Below are 16,341 nucleotides of genomic sequence, written 5' to 3'. Positions count from 1 at the left end.
ACCTCTATATGAATCAGGTCTTGGCTATTCTCACAGACCTTGCCTAATGCTCTTAAGTATTGCAGTTACTGCAAAATAATCTTATGAAATCCAAACAGAAAATGTGTAATACCCAGGTAACCCACAAACCAATAGCTCCGTAAGACAGGTAAAGGTTGAGTACACATCAAGGTTCGGGCTCTTCTGCTCAGAGTATGTAAAATCTTACCACATGCCAGGACTCATTTCTTCTAATTGACCACCAGGTGGCAGATGCATAGAACCACTAAGCCTTGTCAACATATTTATGACCTTTAACCCACATATTAACAATCACCTTTAACCCATTTTGCTTCAGGCTTGAGGGGTGAGGCCCATCACGACCAAATGACACATGCACATTACTTCCATGGGACTCAAATTCCAAGGCCGAGTACTTCTGGCATGTAGCCCATCACCATTTACTGTCAAAGCTAAATTCTCAACACGTTTACTAACACACCCATCACAACCAAAACCAACAATGTAGGGCTTTGCTCTAAAACCAGACTTACCTAAAGGCAATCCAGTGTAAATTCACCAGATTGTACTGAAAGCTTTGAAGTCCTTTTGATGGTTAGCCTAATGAAATCAGTTGCATATTCCAGGCCTTCCCTTCTCCGTTGACTCTATGGTAAACCCCACCCACCTCAACTTTGCAGCTAGTTCCCCAAGTTACTGTGCAGCCCTGGCCAAGTTGAGTAAAAGGATCAATCTCCCCCTGGAGAACATGTAAGGCTTTATAAGGAATATGCTCTTATCTGTCCTTGGTCAGTTCCACATGCTTAAACTTCTTACAATGACCGGCTATGCCATTGTTCCAGTTGGCCATCCCCAAACGAGTAAACCCTCAAACGGATAACCAGTTTGTTAGCAAGCTACACGAAACAATCATGAATTCCCTTTTTCCAGTTGCTTCCTCCCCTACAACAGCTGCCCCAGCACTGGAAAGCCTATCTGCAGCTCAAATTTTGACTGTAGAATGTAGGGATCATGAACCCATCTAATCATAAATCCAAACCACTCCAGATTGATAATCTGACCAGACGCATTTGTTTAAACTGTTCTATTGGACAATCCAAATACTGTTTTGGGTGATTCACCACTAGGCCAAAAGAACGTCCACAGCCCCCAAAAACGAAACACTGCCTGCTGCCCTTGTATACGTGGAGTCAGACAATTGTATGGTGCCAATTAAATACCGTTTTATTTAAGACATTGCATTTTCCACTTAACAATAACAGTGCTTATAAAGTGCAATGTTCATTTCCTTTCCCTGTGCACGTATTTCATATTCAAGTATCAAGAATGCCCAGTTTATTTATACTATAGCAGCTCAACATTAAAACTGCCATGGAATTTGCTACAAATTTGGGTCCTTCGAATATTTTGTGGAACAATGCTAGACCTATTCTCAGGTTGGCTTAATCAACCTCTTCGATGGTGGGTCCAGAGGAGGCACCACCAGATGGAGGAGCTCCACCACCAGGGAAGCCTCCAGGCATTCCTCCTGGCATGCCCCCTGCACTCTGGTACAGTTTGGTAATGATAGGATTGCAGACTTTCTCCAGCTCTTTCTGCTGGTGTTCAAATTCTTCCTTCTCTGCAGTCTGAAAAGAAAAAAAAAAAAACTTTTTACTACAGGTTCCTCAAAGGCAAGTTAAGGTCTGGCGCAATTTGTTAAGACGACACAGAAGCGTATCATATTCAAGTCTTCACTACCCATGAAATCTTGGGTCACTCAGACATCCAAGGAAGGAAGCTAGCTGCCAACATCTAGAATTCTGGTGGAAACCGCGAATGTTTGGACCATTCATCATCGTGACCTATATTTTTAAGGCGCATCTAACCTTTCGCTGAAGCCCTATAACCACCCCTACCCACTCTCCTACTATAGATTACAAACCTGGTTCTTATCAAGCCAATTGATGATTTCATTGCACTTGTCAAGAATCTTCTGTTTGTCCTCATCATTGATCTTGCCCTGAAGTTTTTCATCTTCAACAGTTGCTTTCATGTTGAATGCATAAGACTCAAGTGAATTCTTGGAAGACACCTTGTCCCGCTGTTTCTCATCTTCAGCTTTGTACTTCTCAGCTTCCTGGACCATGCGCTCAATGTCTTCCTTGCTCAAGCGGCCTGTGAAATTAACCAGTTTTTACTAAAACTGACCTTCCAAGTTACCCTGCAACGTTTGTAACCCATTAAAGCTGCATTCCAAGAAATTATTTCTTGGCTAAAATACCCTTGGGTCAGTTAAAAGTATTTGAAAAATATGATCCCTCATAACCCAAACCCTCTTAAGACGAAATATCCAACGTAACTCAAGGTTGTGCCACTAACATACCCTTGTCGTTAGTGATGGTGATCTTGTTCTCTTTCCCTGTGCTCTTATCCACAGCAGAGACGTTGAGGATACCGTTAGCATCAATATCAAAAGTGACTTCAATCTGAGGAACGCCACGAGGGGCAGGAGGGATGCCTGTGAGTTCGAACTTGCCAAGTAGGTTGTTATCCTTGGTCATGGCACGCTCCCCTTCATACACCTTGGTAGGAAATAAAAATTACTAAGAACGGGCAGAGATTACTGCCCCAGTTTCTAGATTTGTGGAAAAGTCAATTAGGAAAGACTGATCGCTCAGACATCCAAGGAAGGAATTGGCCAACACAAGACTTCTGGTGGAAACTACGAATGGTTGGAGTCAAATCATCACAGCGGGACGTCTTCCCAGTTTCACAGGACCAAGTACAGCCAAAACAATACAAATACAATATAAAACATACCTGAATGAGCACACCAGGCTGGTTGTCAGAGTAGGTAGTGAAGGTCTGTGTCTGTTTGGTAGGAATAGTAGTATTACGCTTGATAAGAACAGTCATGACTCCTCCAGCAGTTTCAATGCCAAGAGAAAGTGGAGTGACATCCAACAGCAGCAAATCTTGAACATTTTCAGATTTGTCTCCAGAAAGGATGGCTGCCTGGACAGCTAAAGTAAAAACAATTAGTTAAGAAAAAAATCCCAACCACTTCGTTATCTCACTAACAAATGTCAATCGCTCAGACATCCAAGGAAGTTGGGCCATCATCAGCTAAGCTTTTGGTGGAAACTACGAATGTTTAAGGAATCAATCATCACAGCGAGTCAGCTTGGGGCTTGAAAGGCCATCTGTTATAACTGTTTAACTAGGATAGAGAGATTATTACCTGCACCGTAAGCAACAGCCTCATCAGGGTTGATGCTCTTATTCAGTTCTTTCCCGTTGAAGAAATCTTGTAGAAGCTTCTGAATCTTGGGGATACGGGTAGAACCACCCACCAGCACAATATCGTGGATTTGAGACTTGTCTAGCTTGGCATCCCGAAGGGCTTTCTCTACAGGGTCCAGGGTGCCACGGAACAGATCAGCATTTAATTCTTCAAACCGGGCACGAGTAATAGAGGTATAGAAGTCGATTCCTTCATATAGAGAATCAATCTCAATACTGGCCTGCGTGCTGGAAGAAAGTGTGCGCTTAGCACGTTCACAAGCAGTACGGAGACGACGAACTGCCCTCTTGTTTTCACTGATGTCCTTCTTATGTTTGCGCTTGAACTCAGCAATAAAATGGTTGACCATCCTGTTGTCAAAGTCTTCTCCACCTAAGTGGGTGTCTCCGGCTGTGGATTTGACCTCAAAGATCCCATCTTCAATAGTAAGGATTGACACATCAAAAGTGCCACCTCCCAAGTCAAAGATCAGCACATTCCTTTCAGCACCAACCTGCAATTAAAGTACAAGGTAATTACTCCTTATCCATTCTCCACTGGCTCCAATCTATGGTAAAATGAATCCTATGCTTTACAAATGGTACATACCTTCTTGTCTAAGCCATAAGCAATAGCAGCAGCAGTTGGCTCGTTGATGATTCGAAGTACATTGAGACCAGCAATAGTTCCAGCATCTTTGGTAGCCTGACGCTGAGAGTCATTGAAGTATGCAGGTACCGTGACAACTGCATTGGTAACAGTCTAGAAACACAAATATTGTTTTTGTAGTCCATTCCTAAAACTGTCAGTCCCATGATCACATTGCCTCTGCATGCACTTAAGATAACCATTCTTTAAAAAGACAACCTGATCAGTCCAGCCCCCTGTGAATTCCATTCATTAGGAAATCTGGTGCATAATACTGCAACCTCCAACTACCTCCCTGTAGGGCTGCACACTACTCACCTTCCCAAGGTAGGCCTCTGCAATTTCCTTCATCTTCGTCAAAACCATAGAGGACACCTCCTCTGGATAGAAACTTTTTGTCTCTCCCTTGTATTCTACTTGGACCTTAGGCCTACCAGCATCATTCACCACCATAAAAGGCCAATGCTTCATATCAGATTGGACAACAGCATCATCAAATCTACGTCCAATCAGGCGCTTGGCATCTGTAATGGGTAATCGTATGAAAAGGTTAACACTCCATCCACCCAGAATCCTGGTCTGCCATTACTCAAATGCCAAGAGGCCTAGCAAACTCAATCTGATCTCGGAAGCAAACTCAATAGTAAATAGACTTACATTTTCTGGCAGTTATTCAAATTCCCTAATTTTACAATTACCTCGGCTTTCTTTAGCATAGAGCTATAAAATCCCCGCTAACGGATCTTAAAAATCAACTTTCCCTTTTTTCCGGGCTTTCATGGCTGCCTTATATTCCATAAACTTCCGACTCTAACATTACACCCAGTCTAAACCACTTAAACTCATGGCATACTGCTTGTATTAACGGCTTACCAAAAACTGTGTTGGTGGGGTTCATCGCAACTTGGTTCTTTGCAGCATCACCGATCAATCGTTCTGTGTCAGTGAAGGCGACATAACTTGGAGTGGTTCGGTTTCCCTGATCATTGGCAATTATTTCCACTTTCCCGTGTTGGAAGACACCCACGCAAGAGTAGGTGGTGCCAAGATCAATGCCAACCGCAGGTCCCTTAGACATGGTTGCTGGAAAATTTTAAAAAGCCCAGGGTTTGAAAAGGCAATTAAACGCTTAGAAACGTTCACTGTGAAACCTAGGCCATCAGGTAGGAGGCACTTTTGCCCAAGATTTCACTTACCACCTCCCCCCAAACACTGCCCTTGTGTGAAAACCACGCGGAAGGGCCAGATCAATAAATTCTGCAGTCGAGGTTCAGTGCCAACCGCAGCTGGGCCCAGCCCACACCGAAAGCAGCACCTGTCCGAAGGCTCTGCAACAGTACCGAGCACGTGGTATCGAGCCCAGAGCCCGACCTCTTCTCTCCCCCCTCCCCGCAACCTCCACTCCGACAAGCTACACAATACGGCCCGTATTACGTGCTCGAGTCCCCCTCCCCCGCGTTGGGCGCGTGCCAATGGCGACTTCCTGCTCTGAGGATCTAAGGAAGGTCCGCTCCAGGGCGCCGGACTTCCGCCCCCCCCCCCCCCGAGCGTGGATGCGGCCCTCGCCCAGCCCTCCCTGCGGGCGCCGCCCTGGCTCCGCGGTGGCCATCACGGGCTGCAGCCCACGCCCCGGCTTTCCCGCCCGACCGCAACCCAGATCCGCCGCCTCCGGGGGAGAAGGGACGCCCTGGGCAAGGGACTGACGGCCCCCAGCCTATGTGAATGCTCAAAAGCCTCCAAAGTATCGCAAACCCGCTCAGCGCGGGCGCGGGGCGCACGTTCCTGAAGAAACCCCACGAGATTACAGGACGGAGATCTTACCTTCTGTGTGGGCCTGGCTCGGCTTGAGAAGAATTCAGATGTCTGGTGATTTAGCCCAGCGTTCAATGAGACCGGTTTCCGCCCGCCACCCTGTCTCTTATACCCTGCCTCAGAACCTTCCAGAAGGGGTCCACCCCTGCCGGCTGCCCATCATAGCTTCTTCGGCCAATGGGCGCGCGGCCACCTCTACGAGCCCCAATGACTAAGCCGGCTCTACCCCTCGGGCCTCGCCCACTCCCGCCCCCATTCTACCCCACCTCGCGATGACGCACTCACCGCAGCGTTCTGGAACTTTCATTCTCGCCCCCGCTCTCCGAACTGCCCCGGGGAAAGGGAGGGTGGAGCCGAGAGAGCCCGCGCGCGGGAGTCCTCAGTCACCCTAGGCCGGGGGGCGGGGGGAGGGGGTTGGTCAAAGGAGCGTCCGCTACTGCGCAGGCGCTCCCAGTAAGCGCGGGCGGGAGGGGACGGAAGGAGGAGGAGGAAGAGGGGCGGGCAAATTTGGAACCAGCCAATGACAGCAGCACTGGCCGCTATCTGGATCCACGCGGAACCCGGGGAGGACGAGCGCAGGGCCAGAAGGGAGGGGTTCGGAGCCGGCAGTCCGGGAGGGAAGACGGAAGTAGAGCGAGGACAAAATGGCCGCGAAGGTTGTTGCGCCCCTCCCCACCCAGTTCTCATTCTGTTTCCCCCAACCCCCACTTCGGCGTTGTACAGGATCCTCTAGGCCCTCCCGGATTCCATGTTCCCACGTTTCCTACCTACTGTGGTTTTGGGCCAGGACTGAATACTAGGACCTGGGGGGGGGGGTGGTACCGACCCCTGGGCGCTGCTAGGGTGACTTGCCCGGGGGTTCACAGATCTGGGGCTGGAGGGACCGAGCTCAAGCGGGGTGGGACAGGTTAGCCAGGCCGACCCCGAGAATTTTCAGTCACCGCGCAGGTGAAGGCCGGCAGCCCTCGAGGCAGAGGTTGGAGGGGGTTCGGCCTCTCAGAACCACCTGGGCCGGATCCTGTGCCTGAACCCTCAGCGAAATAAAGGTCCAAACCCGCTTCCCTGAGGCCGGACAACTCCGCCACTCCCCACCTCCCGCCAAAAACAGGTTCGGCTTCTTGGCTCTCCCTCTTCCCCTCACCCACATCCCTCACTTCTCAGTTATTTGTTAAAGAAAAGAAAAGCTAGCGAGTTTTTTCCGTGTAGGAGAATCAGGCATTAGGAACCTGGGTTCCGGTAGCCCCGTGTCCTTGATTTAGACTTTCTAGAGCCTCTTTTATATTTAGTAACATGATGTATTATTTTTCCTTCCTTGACTTATAAAAAAACTAAACGAGAGATTGTTCAGAGGTAGCTTGAAAACATTACTAATCAGTCCACAAAGCAGTAGTACTTACAATTAAATTGTGCGTGGTGGCAGGTATTTGGGCCTTGTCATTCCAAGAGCCTTTGTCCGTTCCTTGAAATGTTTTCCAGGGTGTTCTTTCAAACAGGCAGGGCAGCTGATATTCTTGTTTAATAAATAAATGGGCAGATAAATGAAAAGATTCTTTTTAAAACTACCTAACATAGTGGTGTGGCTGGAATTAGAAAGGCCTTCCAGACAGTGGCTCCAAAAAGGCTGTCAGAAGAGGACACTTTGTCCTTGTCAAAGCCAGTAAGGCCTAAAGACAGATTCAAACATATGAAGGAAGAAATTTCTTTTCACATTTGCCTTTGCCGGGGGGGGGGCGGACGGACAATGTTAGGCTTGAGCACGTGGAGGCATATACTTAAATTTCTCCCCATCTCCCAAGAAATTAATTTTATATGATGCTTTTACAGAGTACAAAGGGTTTCATTTCTTATATCACGTAATCATCAAAATAGTTTTTTGAGATATATTTTATACATCCCGGTATTAGGAGAAAAATGAGGTTCGGAGATGTTACTTGTAGGATTTACGGCTGGCTGAGGTAGAACGGAAGCTAGCGCTTTTGATTCCAGAATCCTTCGTCTGTTTTTTTCTTACACTATAGTATAATTTCCTTTCTAGAAACACGTAACTACACAACTCCAGAAAGAGGAAGGTGTGTGCTGTGGGAGGCTCCTTTCAATTTTCTCTGGTATCTGCAATCTTCCTTTTCCCGCTCAACCTATCACGTACAGTCTCTGAACTATACCCTACATTTTGCAGCTTTTAACCTGTGGACTACCTGCAACATTTTAATTCTTGAACCATTGGAAAATAAAACAAGGGCCCAGATTCAGTGGCTTGGAGTATCCCACCTAACAGCAGTGATTAAAGAAAGTAGAGTAGATAACGTGTCTCCTTTCACTCAAAATACATTGCAGAACTTGGGCTATGCTCTTATTAAATAGAATGATTCAGACTTTTATGTTTTTAAAGCTCAATAAGATGAATGTCCTGTCTCCACTTCTTTAAATACACAAGGTTTCAGAAACATTCAGGATGGAAATTTAAAGTTTGCGGGCATAGGGACCGCAGTGAAGTCTGAAGCCTAGGGTTTCTGACTGGGGGTTGGGGTTCATGATGAACATATTTGAGTCCTTGTCACATACCAAGCACTGTTATAAGTGCTTTGCATGTATTACCTCATTTAATTTTGTGAAGTTTTTTTCCTTTTCAGGTTTATTTGAATCTCATCAGTGTTTACTTCTTTTGAGATTTGTTTGAACCCTTAATGTATAGTTCTGTTGGCACTTCACCTTGGTATAAAATATTTGCTTCGTAAATATTTATTTTGATGAAGTCCTTAAGAGCAGGATCTCTGTCATAACTTGGTATCTCCAGTACTACTAAGTATCTTGCTTTGTGAGAAAATAGTACTTGGTATATTTGTCACTGAAATTAATAAATAATAGATCATATTCAAACTGAGTTCTTCTCTTCTTTTTTTGGCAGCAAGCTAATGAACAAATTTCCAGGGCAGGTTACATGACCTTTAGCTTCTCCTACGGTATTACCTTTACTTATTTATTTTTTAATTGCTAATACAGATACATCTGTAATAAATATTTGTTTTTTGTGATCAAATACAGTCTCAATTACAAGGCAACTTAGAAGTTAAAATATAAACAGCTTAACACCAGAAATGAAGCAAAATTATGTCTTTTTGCAACAGCAATTCTGAAATTATTTTTATACAGTGTAACAACAAGGGCATCAACTTCATTATTTTCCAAATTTAAGTTTGGTTTATATATTTTATTGAAATGGTTATTCTCCAAACATACACATCATTCCATCAGTATCTTCTTCCCACAAACATTTCTTCCTTCTACTTTTTAGCTTTCTTGCCTTTTTGTTTGTTTCATATTAAAGGATCAAATTTATTTGAGTTAAAGTTAATGGAATATGGTTTGAAGCCAGTAGTGTCTCGGAACTTCATCTTAAGCCCGGAGCTTGCCATATCTGAACCCAAAAACCTGACTCTAAGAGAAGTGTACTCTCATTGCTAAAACTTCACCCTTATCGCTCAGAATTTTCAATTCCTTAGAATTTCTCAGATTTTAGGTTGTTACCTGTTTTGTGAATTTTCTTGTAGATTTCCAGTGTGAATAGATACCCAAAATCTGGATATTCAACTGGTATTTTAGTCTTTTAGTAACTAATATGTTTAAATAACCTAAATCTCCATATCATGCAAAGGGGACTGATGCCTGCTTTCAAAGGCATATACAGGAAACATTAGGTTCAAAGGTGTAAATAATGATAAGAGCAAATTGCTTCTGATAGTACAGCTGCAGCCTCCAGAGTGTACTTGTTTGGCTCAGGTACTCTAGGAATGGGAATTCTCAGAATTTCATAGCAGAGGTGATAGGTTACCACACTACTAGAAGAATAAAAAAGTATATGGAAGGGGTTTCTATCTTACAATGAGGCAGTATAAGAAGCATTCCAAATATGCCAGCCTTCTTAAATTAATAGCAGACATTCTTTACATTACTTCCTCAATGTCTCTTATTTCCCAGCTTTTTTTAAGAGGAAGACAAACCTCAGATTACAGTTTTCACCCAAGGATAAACCCCCATTTCTTTTTTTTTTTCTTAAAGAACCTTAGAGGGAAATGCATTTGCACTATATGAGGACTGTTTTGTAAGAATTAAATGTAGAAATGAAAAACCAGAGAAATGGGGCCAAATCCCAGATCTGCCTTTTCTCTTCAAGCATCTGATTCCCATTTTAGAAACAATGCTTTCATCTCCAGATTCAGCATGACTTTCTCTTTTAATCATAAATATTTTGCACTACCAATGGTGATCTGTTGACATTTGTCCTAAGGTCCTTGCAGGGCTATTTCAGATCTACCATTCTTGCCATAGGATGAATTTGACTCAGAATAGTCAACACTATTAAAAAAGGCAAGTTCTTGTATTGCAGGCTGTGCTTTTCTTTTTATTTCTCACACACCTTTCTTCCATGAATCAACTCTTTGATGGTTATCCTGGTGAATCATTTCTGTTCATTGTTTCCAAGATGATGACAGTTCGAATGTTAGCAGTCACTAATCCAGCCCTGGTCCTGCCACCCATGAGTTATCCTCACCATCCCTTCCCTAAATATAATTCCCTTTCCTTCCAGACCTGGACTTCCCCAGAGGCTGGGAAATTACTGAATTTCTCTCTGTGTCAGCCTTTCAAGAGAGAATGATTATGACGTACTTGCAATGCCATTAGGAAACACTGGCAATCCCTGATCTTTCTGATAATTTAAGGCCTAGAATTATCAAAAGCCCCAGGTTCACACCATTCTCCTAAAATGAAAGAAACAGAGGAAGCTCCAAGTTTGGTGTAATAGTAAAATTCCTTATACCACTCCTCAACATATTAAGAGAAAATTGATCTATCTAAGCTCCCTTTCTCATTTAGTCAGTCTTGAAATTCTGATTTCATATGTTCTCAAAAGAGAATGCAATGATATGTCAGATGATCTTTTAGCATCTCTGAAAGATCTCTCTTTCTCTAAAAGACTTCTAGGAACATTGTCAAATGACACACAGTGAATGTTTTTTTGCTCCAGATATCCAGCAGGGAAGTCCTCAGAGACGTCTGATTTGAGGGACAGTCCATAATTGTTCCAGTATATATTTCTGATATCTGTCAGTGACCCTCTGAACATCATTAAGATGTAAAGTTTTTCACAGTCCCCTGTCACACATTTTGAATTCCTTTCTTAGTTCTCTTATGGTTTAATATAAGTGGGAGATTAGTAGTGGATAGAGGGGGAGAAACTCAAATCATTCTTCACCTCTCACTAGTTCAACTCCTTGTGAAATTAATATCCAAACCTTATGGTAAATGAAGTCAGGTTGGGAGGAATGTATTTCCTTTTTTGAAATTTCTCAGAAGCAATATGCCCAGTACATGGTGCAGCTAGGTGAAATATAAGGCTGTGGGTTCCACTTGACTCTGAATAATCACAATAATCCAGTAGGTTTGCAGAAATGCATAGAAAATTTATGAACAACATCTCATTTCTTCTTGACAACGTTGAGCAGAAGTGCTGATACAAAATATCTCAGGTGAGAAGTTTTAAGTGTGTTCAGTTCCCCTTTCCCCAACCTTTTCCACCACAGGTCCTGGTCAACAAACACACAGATTTGGACCCCCGCTTTTCCCCACTCTGGTCTCAAGGCACCATGAGATGCCTTTTGGAAGATGATCAGTTTACATCCTTTTTCCTGTTTGGTGTCATATAAAGAAAGTGCTCATTTGAATCGGTTCCATGCAATGCTCACTGCTACTGAAATGGCCTGTCATCTGGTTCGAAGGGGTCGTGTGGCTGGTGACTGAGCTTCGGTGCCGAAGAGTCCTAAGATCCTGACTCCCGGGAAAGCATGGGAGTCAAGTCCACTCTAATTCAGACGGTTCAGAAGGCTCTGCTCTGGCTGGGGATCATGCTGGGTGTGGTTCTGCTTTGGTCAGGGTAGCATGGTGGACTTTCTTTGGTTCAGAACCCCTCCCCTCCGGCCCCACTAGGCTGTAGGCATGGGTGGCCAGCCCTGGCTGGGGCGCCGCTTCAGTCGACAGTGTCCGCTGGCTGCGTGAGGCACTATTTGCTGTGGAGCGGGTGGAGGAAGAACCGGAGCGTGAGCTCCGAGAGCCTGAGGAGGAGGAACTAGGTTTCACGAGGCGGGCTTTGGGGGCTTCCGCATCCTCCCTGAAGAGAAAAAACAGCAAAGGTAAACTTTAATACTGACAAGACCCTGATGGCTTCCACTATGGTTGCTTCCGTCTGAGGTTTCCCAATAAATTCCTCAAGCTGTAAACTTCACATGATACCACTGGAAGGCAGCCATTTAGGGGAATGGGCACTTCCCCAGTCCCTGAGACTTCATGGTTGGCTTAGGCAAACATGTTTTGTTAGCCCTGAAGTCAACTCTGTTACTCTGGGAGAGTAGGCACTTACCATTGAGATTGATTTGGGGTTTGTCTACATAAACCCTTATTTATTTGTTTGTTTATTTTTTGGTGGGCAGCAAAGCAAGGTTTATTAAGGATTGCAAAGTGATAGTACAAAGCTCCCAAGGAGGGAGGGGACCCCAGGGGGTTGCCCAATCCTTTTATTTTTTTAAGTAAGCTCCACACCCTGCGGTGGAGCCCAACTCGGGCTTGAACTCACAATGCTGAGATCAAGAGTGACAGAGCCCACCCAGGTATCCCTACGTAACCCTTTCACGGCCCATAGGTTATGCCCATTCTTGATTGTAGGCCCTTTATAAGTGGAAGTGAATCAGAAGTAACCTAAAGTTATCTTTTAATTCTCAGTTGAGGATAGATAGTTTCACAATAAAGGCAAGATAAAACAGACCTTCTGTCCCTAGGCTGGAACTCCTTACCTAACCAGAATAATCCCTTTAACAGATTAATAGTTAAGAGGAAATGGGAGGGGCACCTGGGTGGCTCAGTCAGTTAAGCATCTGCTTCTGCTCAGGTCATGATATATCAGAGTGTCCTGGGATTAAGCCCCAAGTTGGGCTCCCAGCTGAGGAGTGAGTCTGCCTATCCCTTTGCCTCTGCCCCGCCGCTCCCCCTTCCCCCCCTCCAGCTCCTGCTGTGTCTCTCTCAAATAAATAAAAAAATCTTTAAAAAAAGAGGAAATGAGACCTTTATGTTGGCTGGTCACTATAGAGTTAGCTCTGGAAAGGAAGTCTAGTAGAAGGGATTTTGAAGAGAGGTTTACCGAATTTCATTAGGTCTCTCTTCTTCCTCATATCTCTCTTTGTCCTTCCTTCGGATCAGCAGCCATACCAAAAGGAAAATCAGCAGAGCTCCAGCCACCATGCCCGTCACTGCTCCTGCAACCATGCCGATGCTTTGTACATCTATTTTCTCAGAAACAAAAGCAGAGGTAAAACCAAACATAAGCTAGGAAATACATGAACTTAAAAAAACATAAGCCCTGGGACGCCTGGCTGGCTTAGTAGGTGGAGCATGTGACTCTTAATCTCAAGGACTCTTGATCTTGGGGTTGTGAGTTTGAGCCCCACATTGGGAATAGTGTTTACTTAAACAAACAAGCAAAACATAAGCCCCGGGCAAGGTGAGTATTTCCAGATCTTTCTGTCTTCTTGAGTTTCCCATTTACCCTTGGTGTATGACTAACCCCTTTGATATTGAAAGGTAGCAGATCATGCCACCCCAAAATATGCCTCTTTGGCATTAGGACTATTTTAAGCTGGTTTTTTTGAGGTAGGCTCCACACCCAGTGTGGGGCTTGAACTCACAACCCTGAGATCAAGCGTCTATCCTCTACTGACTAAGCCAGCCAGGTACCCCCTTCAGCTGATCATCTCTGAGAAACAGCAGACACAGAAGAAGTTCTTTTTTTTTTTTAAAGATTTTATTTATTTGACAGAGACACAGCGAGAGAGGGAAGACAAGCAAAGGGGAGTGGGAGAGGGAGAAGCAGGCTTCCCGCCGAGCAGGGAGCCCGATGTGGGACTCGATCCCAGGACCCTGGGATCATGACCCGAGCTGAAGGCAGACACTTAACGACTGAGCCACCCAGGTGCCCCAACACAAAAGTTCTAAAAACAAAGTAGAAGATACCCTTTTATAAGGGAAATTTACATTTATAAAGGAAATCTCCCTTTGGTCCCCTTCTGTACAGAATAAATTTCTTTAGGAAGCTGACAAATTCACACAGGTTCCTAAATAGAGAGTGAGCTCCAAGATTGGAATGGTCATCGCAACTGCTAAATTTATTTTAGCGACAGCCATGTCCTTCTGGAAATAAAGGTTTTTACTTTGACCTTCCTCTTGTGATTAGAAGTGTTTTACACAGAACCACAATGCAGATGCAGGAACAAGCCCCTTGGATACTTACACTGTACAGTCACTCGCACCACACAGCTCTCCTTCCCAGCCTCATTGCCCGCTGTGCACTGGTAGAGCCCAGAGGACGCCATGGTGAGATTGTGAAGCAGAACACGTCCAGGGTTATTGTAGTCTACACACAAGCAGAAGGAACGACTGTAATCCTCTTAGTGTGACAGGGTCTCTGTTTATTGCTCACCTCATTGCATCGTTGACCTAAGATGCTCTAATATAGTTTGGTAAGGAACAGATGATAGGTTTTTTTGGAATGAGGAAAGAAAGGTGAACATTCTTTGAAGTTGCACATCCTCAAGGGTTACAAAAGCCTGGGAACTGTGTAAGGGATAGTCAATACGGTAATTAGGTATCATGGATCTGCGGTACATCTCTCCCTCATTTCTTTTGCCGCTTTTATGTGCCATTTGAGGAAAGAAAAGATGGATTTTTTTTTTTCCCTGTCCGGGTTGATGGATGAAAAACAGAAGCTCAAAGAGGTTCAGCAGTGTGTTCAAGGTCACATGGTGAGTTGCTGACAAAACCAGATTTAGAATTCATGGCTAGAGTACCATTCTGTTGTCTCAGCAGACTGGTGGAAAGATGACTTACCAATCCTGGACTTGGGGGGGAGATGTTCATCCTCTCCCTCCTTCTCCCGGATTCGCTGCCAGTAATACATGATGGGCTTTGTGCCAGAGGCTGACTCACACTGCAGAGTCACGTCACTTCCTTCTGTCAGCTCTCCTTCCAACTCGCATTTGGGCTTTGATGGTCTCACTGGCAAAAAGAAAAAGCTTCAAAGATCGCCAAACACCAGATTCTGTGGAAGAACTACGTCCTGTTGAGCTGTTTCTCTAGCCATCTGTTACAGTCCACTTTTGAGTGGGGGTCAGTAGCCTTTTGCTATGCAACCATGCTTTACAGCACCTCCAGAAATACACCCACCTCCAACCCCTGCACACACATACACCCAATTCCAGCTGCTTCCAGTGGTGCTGTTGTAATTTTCAGAGGCTGCCCCAGAAACTCCCCCATCACTTCTCAAAGACACTGTTATTTAATTGGAAGTTTTAGGAAAGCTGAGTGTGATTTTACTAATACTGAAACAGAGGTAGAAGTCCATTAACTTGGAAGCAGTTAAATAGAACTTAGTAGCTTTTGCTGCCAGAAACCAGAAATGGAGTTGACTCGTATCTCAGAGATGTAAGGTAAATATAAGTATACCATTTAAACATTAGAGGATATTTAAATTTTATAAGTGGGCTCCCATGGAAAATTGTGATTGTTCTTTTTTCTTTTATTATGTCTAAAATAGAGAACATACTTCTTCCCAGGGAACTGGACTAGGTGATATGTGAATGTATAATACAGGGTATCAAACAAAAGGTTATGTACCACCATGGGGCATTTGGCTATTCCTCACAGAGACCTTATTAATAAATAAGATGGAGGCGTTTACCTTGACACTCCAGCTTACCTAAGACTTTTAAGATGACATGGCTCCACACATAGCGCCCTGAATTCTTCACTTTGCAGCTGTAGCGGCCCTCATCACTGGGCTTCAGAGGCTCAATCTGCAGGGAAGCATCTCCTGCCAGGAAATTGGAAGCAAAGGCCACTCGGCCCTTCTGCTCCTCAGTCAAGTTACTGTAGACATGACGGCTGGAGTAAGTGATCACCTGTGGGACAGACCAAGGCAGGGTCAGGCAATGCGGCTCTCAGCCTTCATCTTTTGCTGATGTCCAGATGAGGAAAGGGAGTACTCCTAATGAAACATAGTCAAGCCCAGGGCTGATTTCTAAGGGTCAAGAGACCTCTGTTCCAAATGAAGTTAAAAGTACCATATGTTTGTATAGGCCTTGCTTCTCCTTCCCAAGATAATACCTCTTATTTGTGTGGCATTTTAATTACAAAGTAGTAACTGTTTCATTAAATGCTGAAAACCATTTCATTTCATAGGTAAGGGATTTTACATTTGAATTATGTGTTCAATCAAGTTCACACAGCTAAGTCAAGGAAGGAAGGGAATGCACAATAAATGCATATAAGGGTATCAAGAGTTGGCTGTGAGGAGATTTGGTTGAAAATGATGGAGAGGAGACTTACCTTTTCCCTGCATATCCCCCCCTTTTTTTTGAGAGAGAGAGAGAGAGAGAGAGAGCAAGCAGGCTCTACACCCAGCCCAGTGCAGAGCCCAACACGGGGCTCAATCCCACCACCTTGAGTTCATGACCTGAGCCGAAATCAAGAGTCAGACGCTCAACAGACTGAGCCACCCAGGCGCCCCTCCCCTGCAT

At 44.6% G+C, this 16,341-nt stretch overlaps 2 protein-coding genes and 2 non-coding genes across 4 annotated transcripts in view; all 4 read right to left on the bottom strand.

Annotated features, from left to right (window-relative positions):
• Positions 1-1,069: 1,069 nt before the first annotated feature.
• HSPA8 (heat shock protein family A (Hsp70) member 8) lies at positions 1,070-5,843 on the bottom strand. Its single transcript, XM_028125875.2, has 9 exons — positions 5,735-5,843; positions 4,787-4,996; positions 4,232-4,437; positions 3,875-4,027; positions 3,224-3,779; positions 2,803-3,005; positions 2,366-2,564; positions 1,925-2,157; positions 1,070-1,628 (listed from the first exon to the last, which is right to left on the bottom strand). The coding sequence occupies exons 2-9, from the start codon at positions 4,989-4,991 to the stop codon at positions 1,443-1,445; spliced, it is 1,941 nt and encodes a 646-aa protein (XP_027981676.1). The 5' UTR covers positions 4,992-4,996; positions 5,735-5,843; the 3' UTR covers positions 1,070-1,442.
• On the bottom strand, positions 2,653-2,737 carry LOC148162683 (small nucleolar RNA SNORD14). Its single transcript, XR_015766706.1, has one exon. It is a non-coding gene; the product is annotated as a small nucleolar RNA SNORD14 (small nucleolar RNA).
• Positions 3,073-3,160, bottom strand: LOC114226093 (small nucleolar RNA SNORD14). The gene has a single exon (XR_003612675.1). It is a non-coding gene; the product is annotated as a small nucleolar RNA SNORD14 (small nucleolar RNA).
• Positions 5,844-11,588: 5,745 nt separating the features above from the next.
• CLMP (CXADR like cell adhesion molecule) overlaps positions 11,589-16,341 on the bottom strand; it is an 81,829-nt gene continuing 77,076 nt past the window's right edge. The window contains 6 exon segments of the mRNA XM_028125991.2: positions 11,589-11,641; positions 11,644-11,888; positions 12,912-13,053; positions 14,058-14,180; positions 14,654-14,821; positions 15,522-15,723. Coding sequence (XP_027981792.2) covers positions 11,589-11,641; positions 11,644-11,888; positions 12,912-13,053; positions 14,058-14,180; positions 14,654-14,821; positions 15,522-15,723 — 933 coding nt within the window.

The sequence above is a fragment of the Eumetopias jubatus genome, unplaced genomic scaffold (assembly GCF_037043125.1).
Source record: "Eumetopias jubatus isolate StellerSeaLion01/CBP00866 unplaced genomic scaffold, mEumJub1_p1.0 scaffold_13, whole genome shotgun sequence".
Lineage (NCBI taxonomy): Eukaryota > Metazoa > Chordata > Mammalia > Carnivora > Otariidae > Eumetopias > Eumetopias jubatus.
This window is presented reverse-complemented; position numbering and strand designations above follow the sequence as displayed.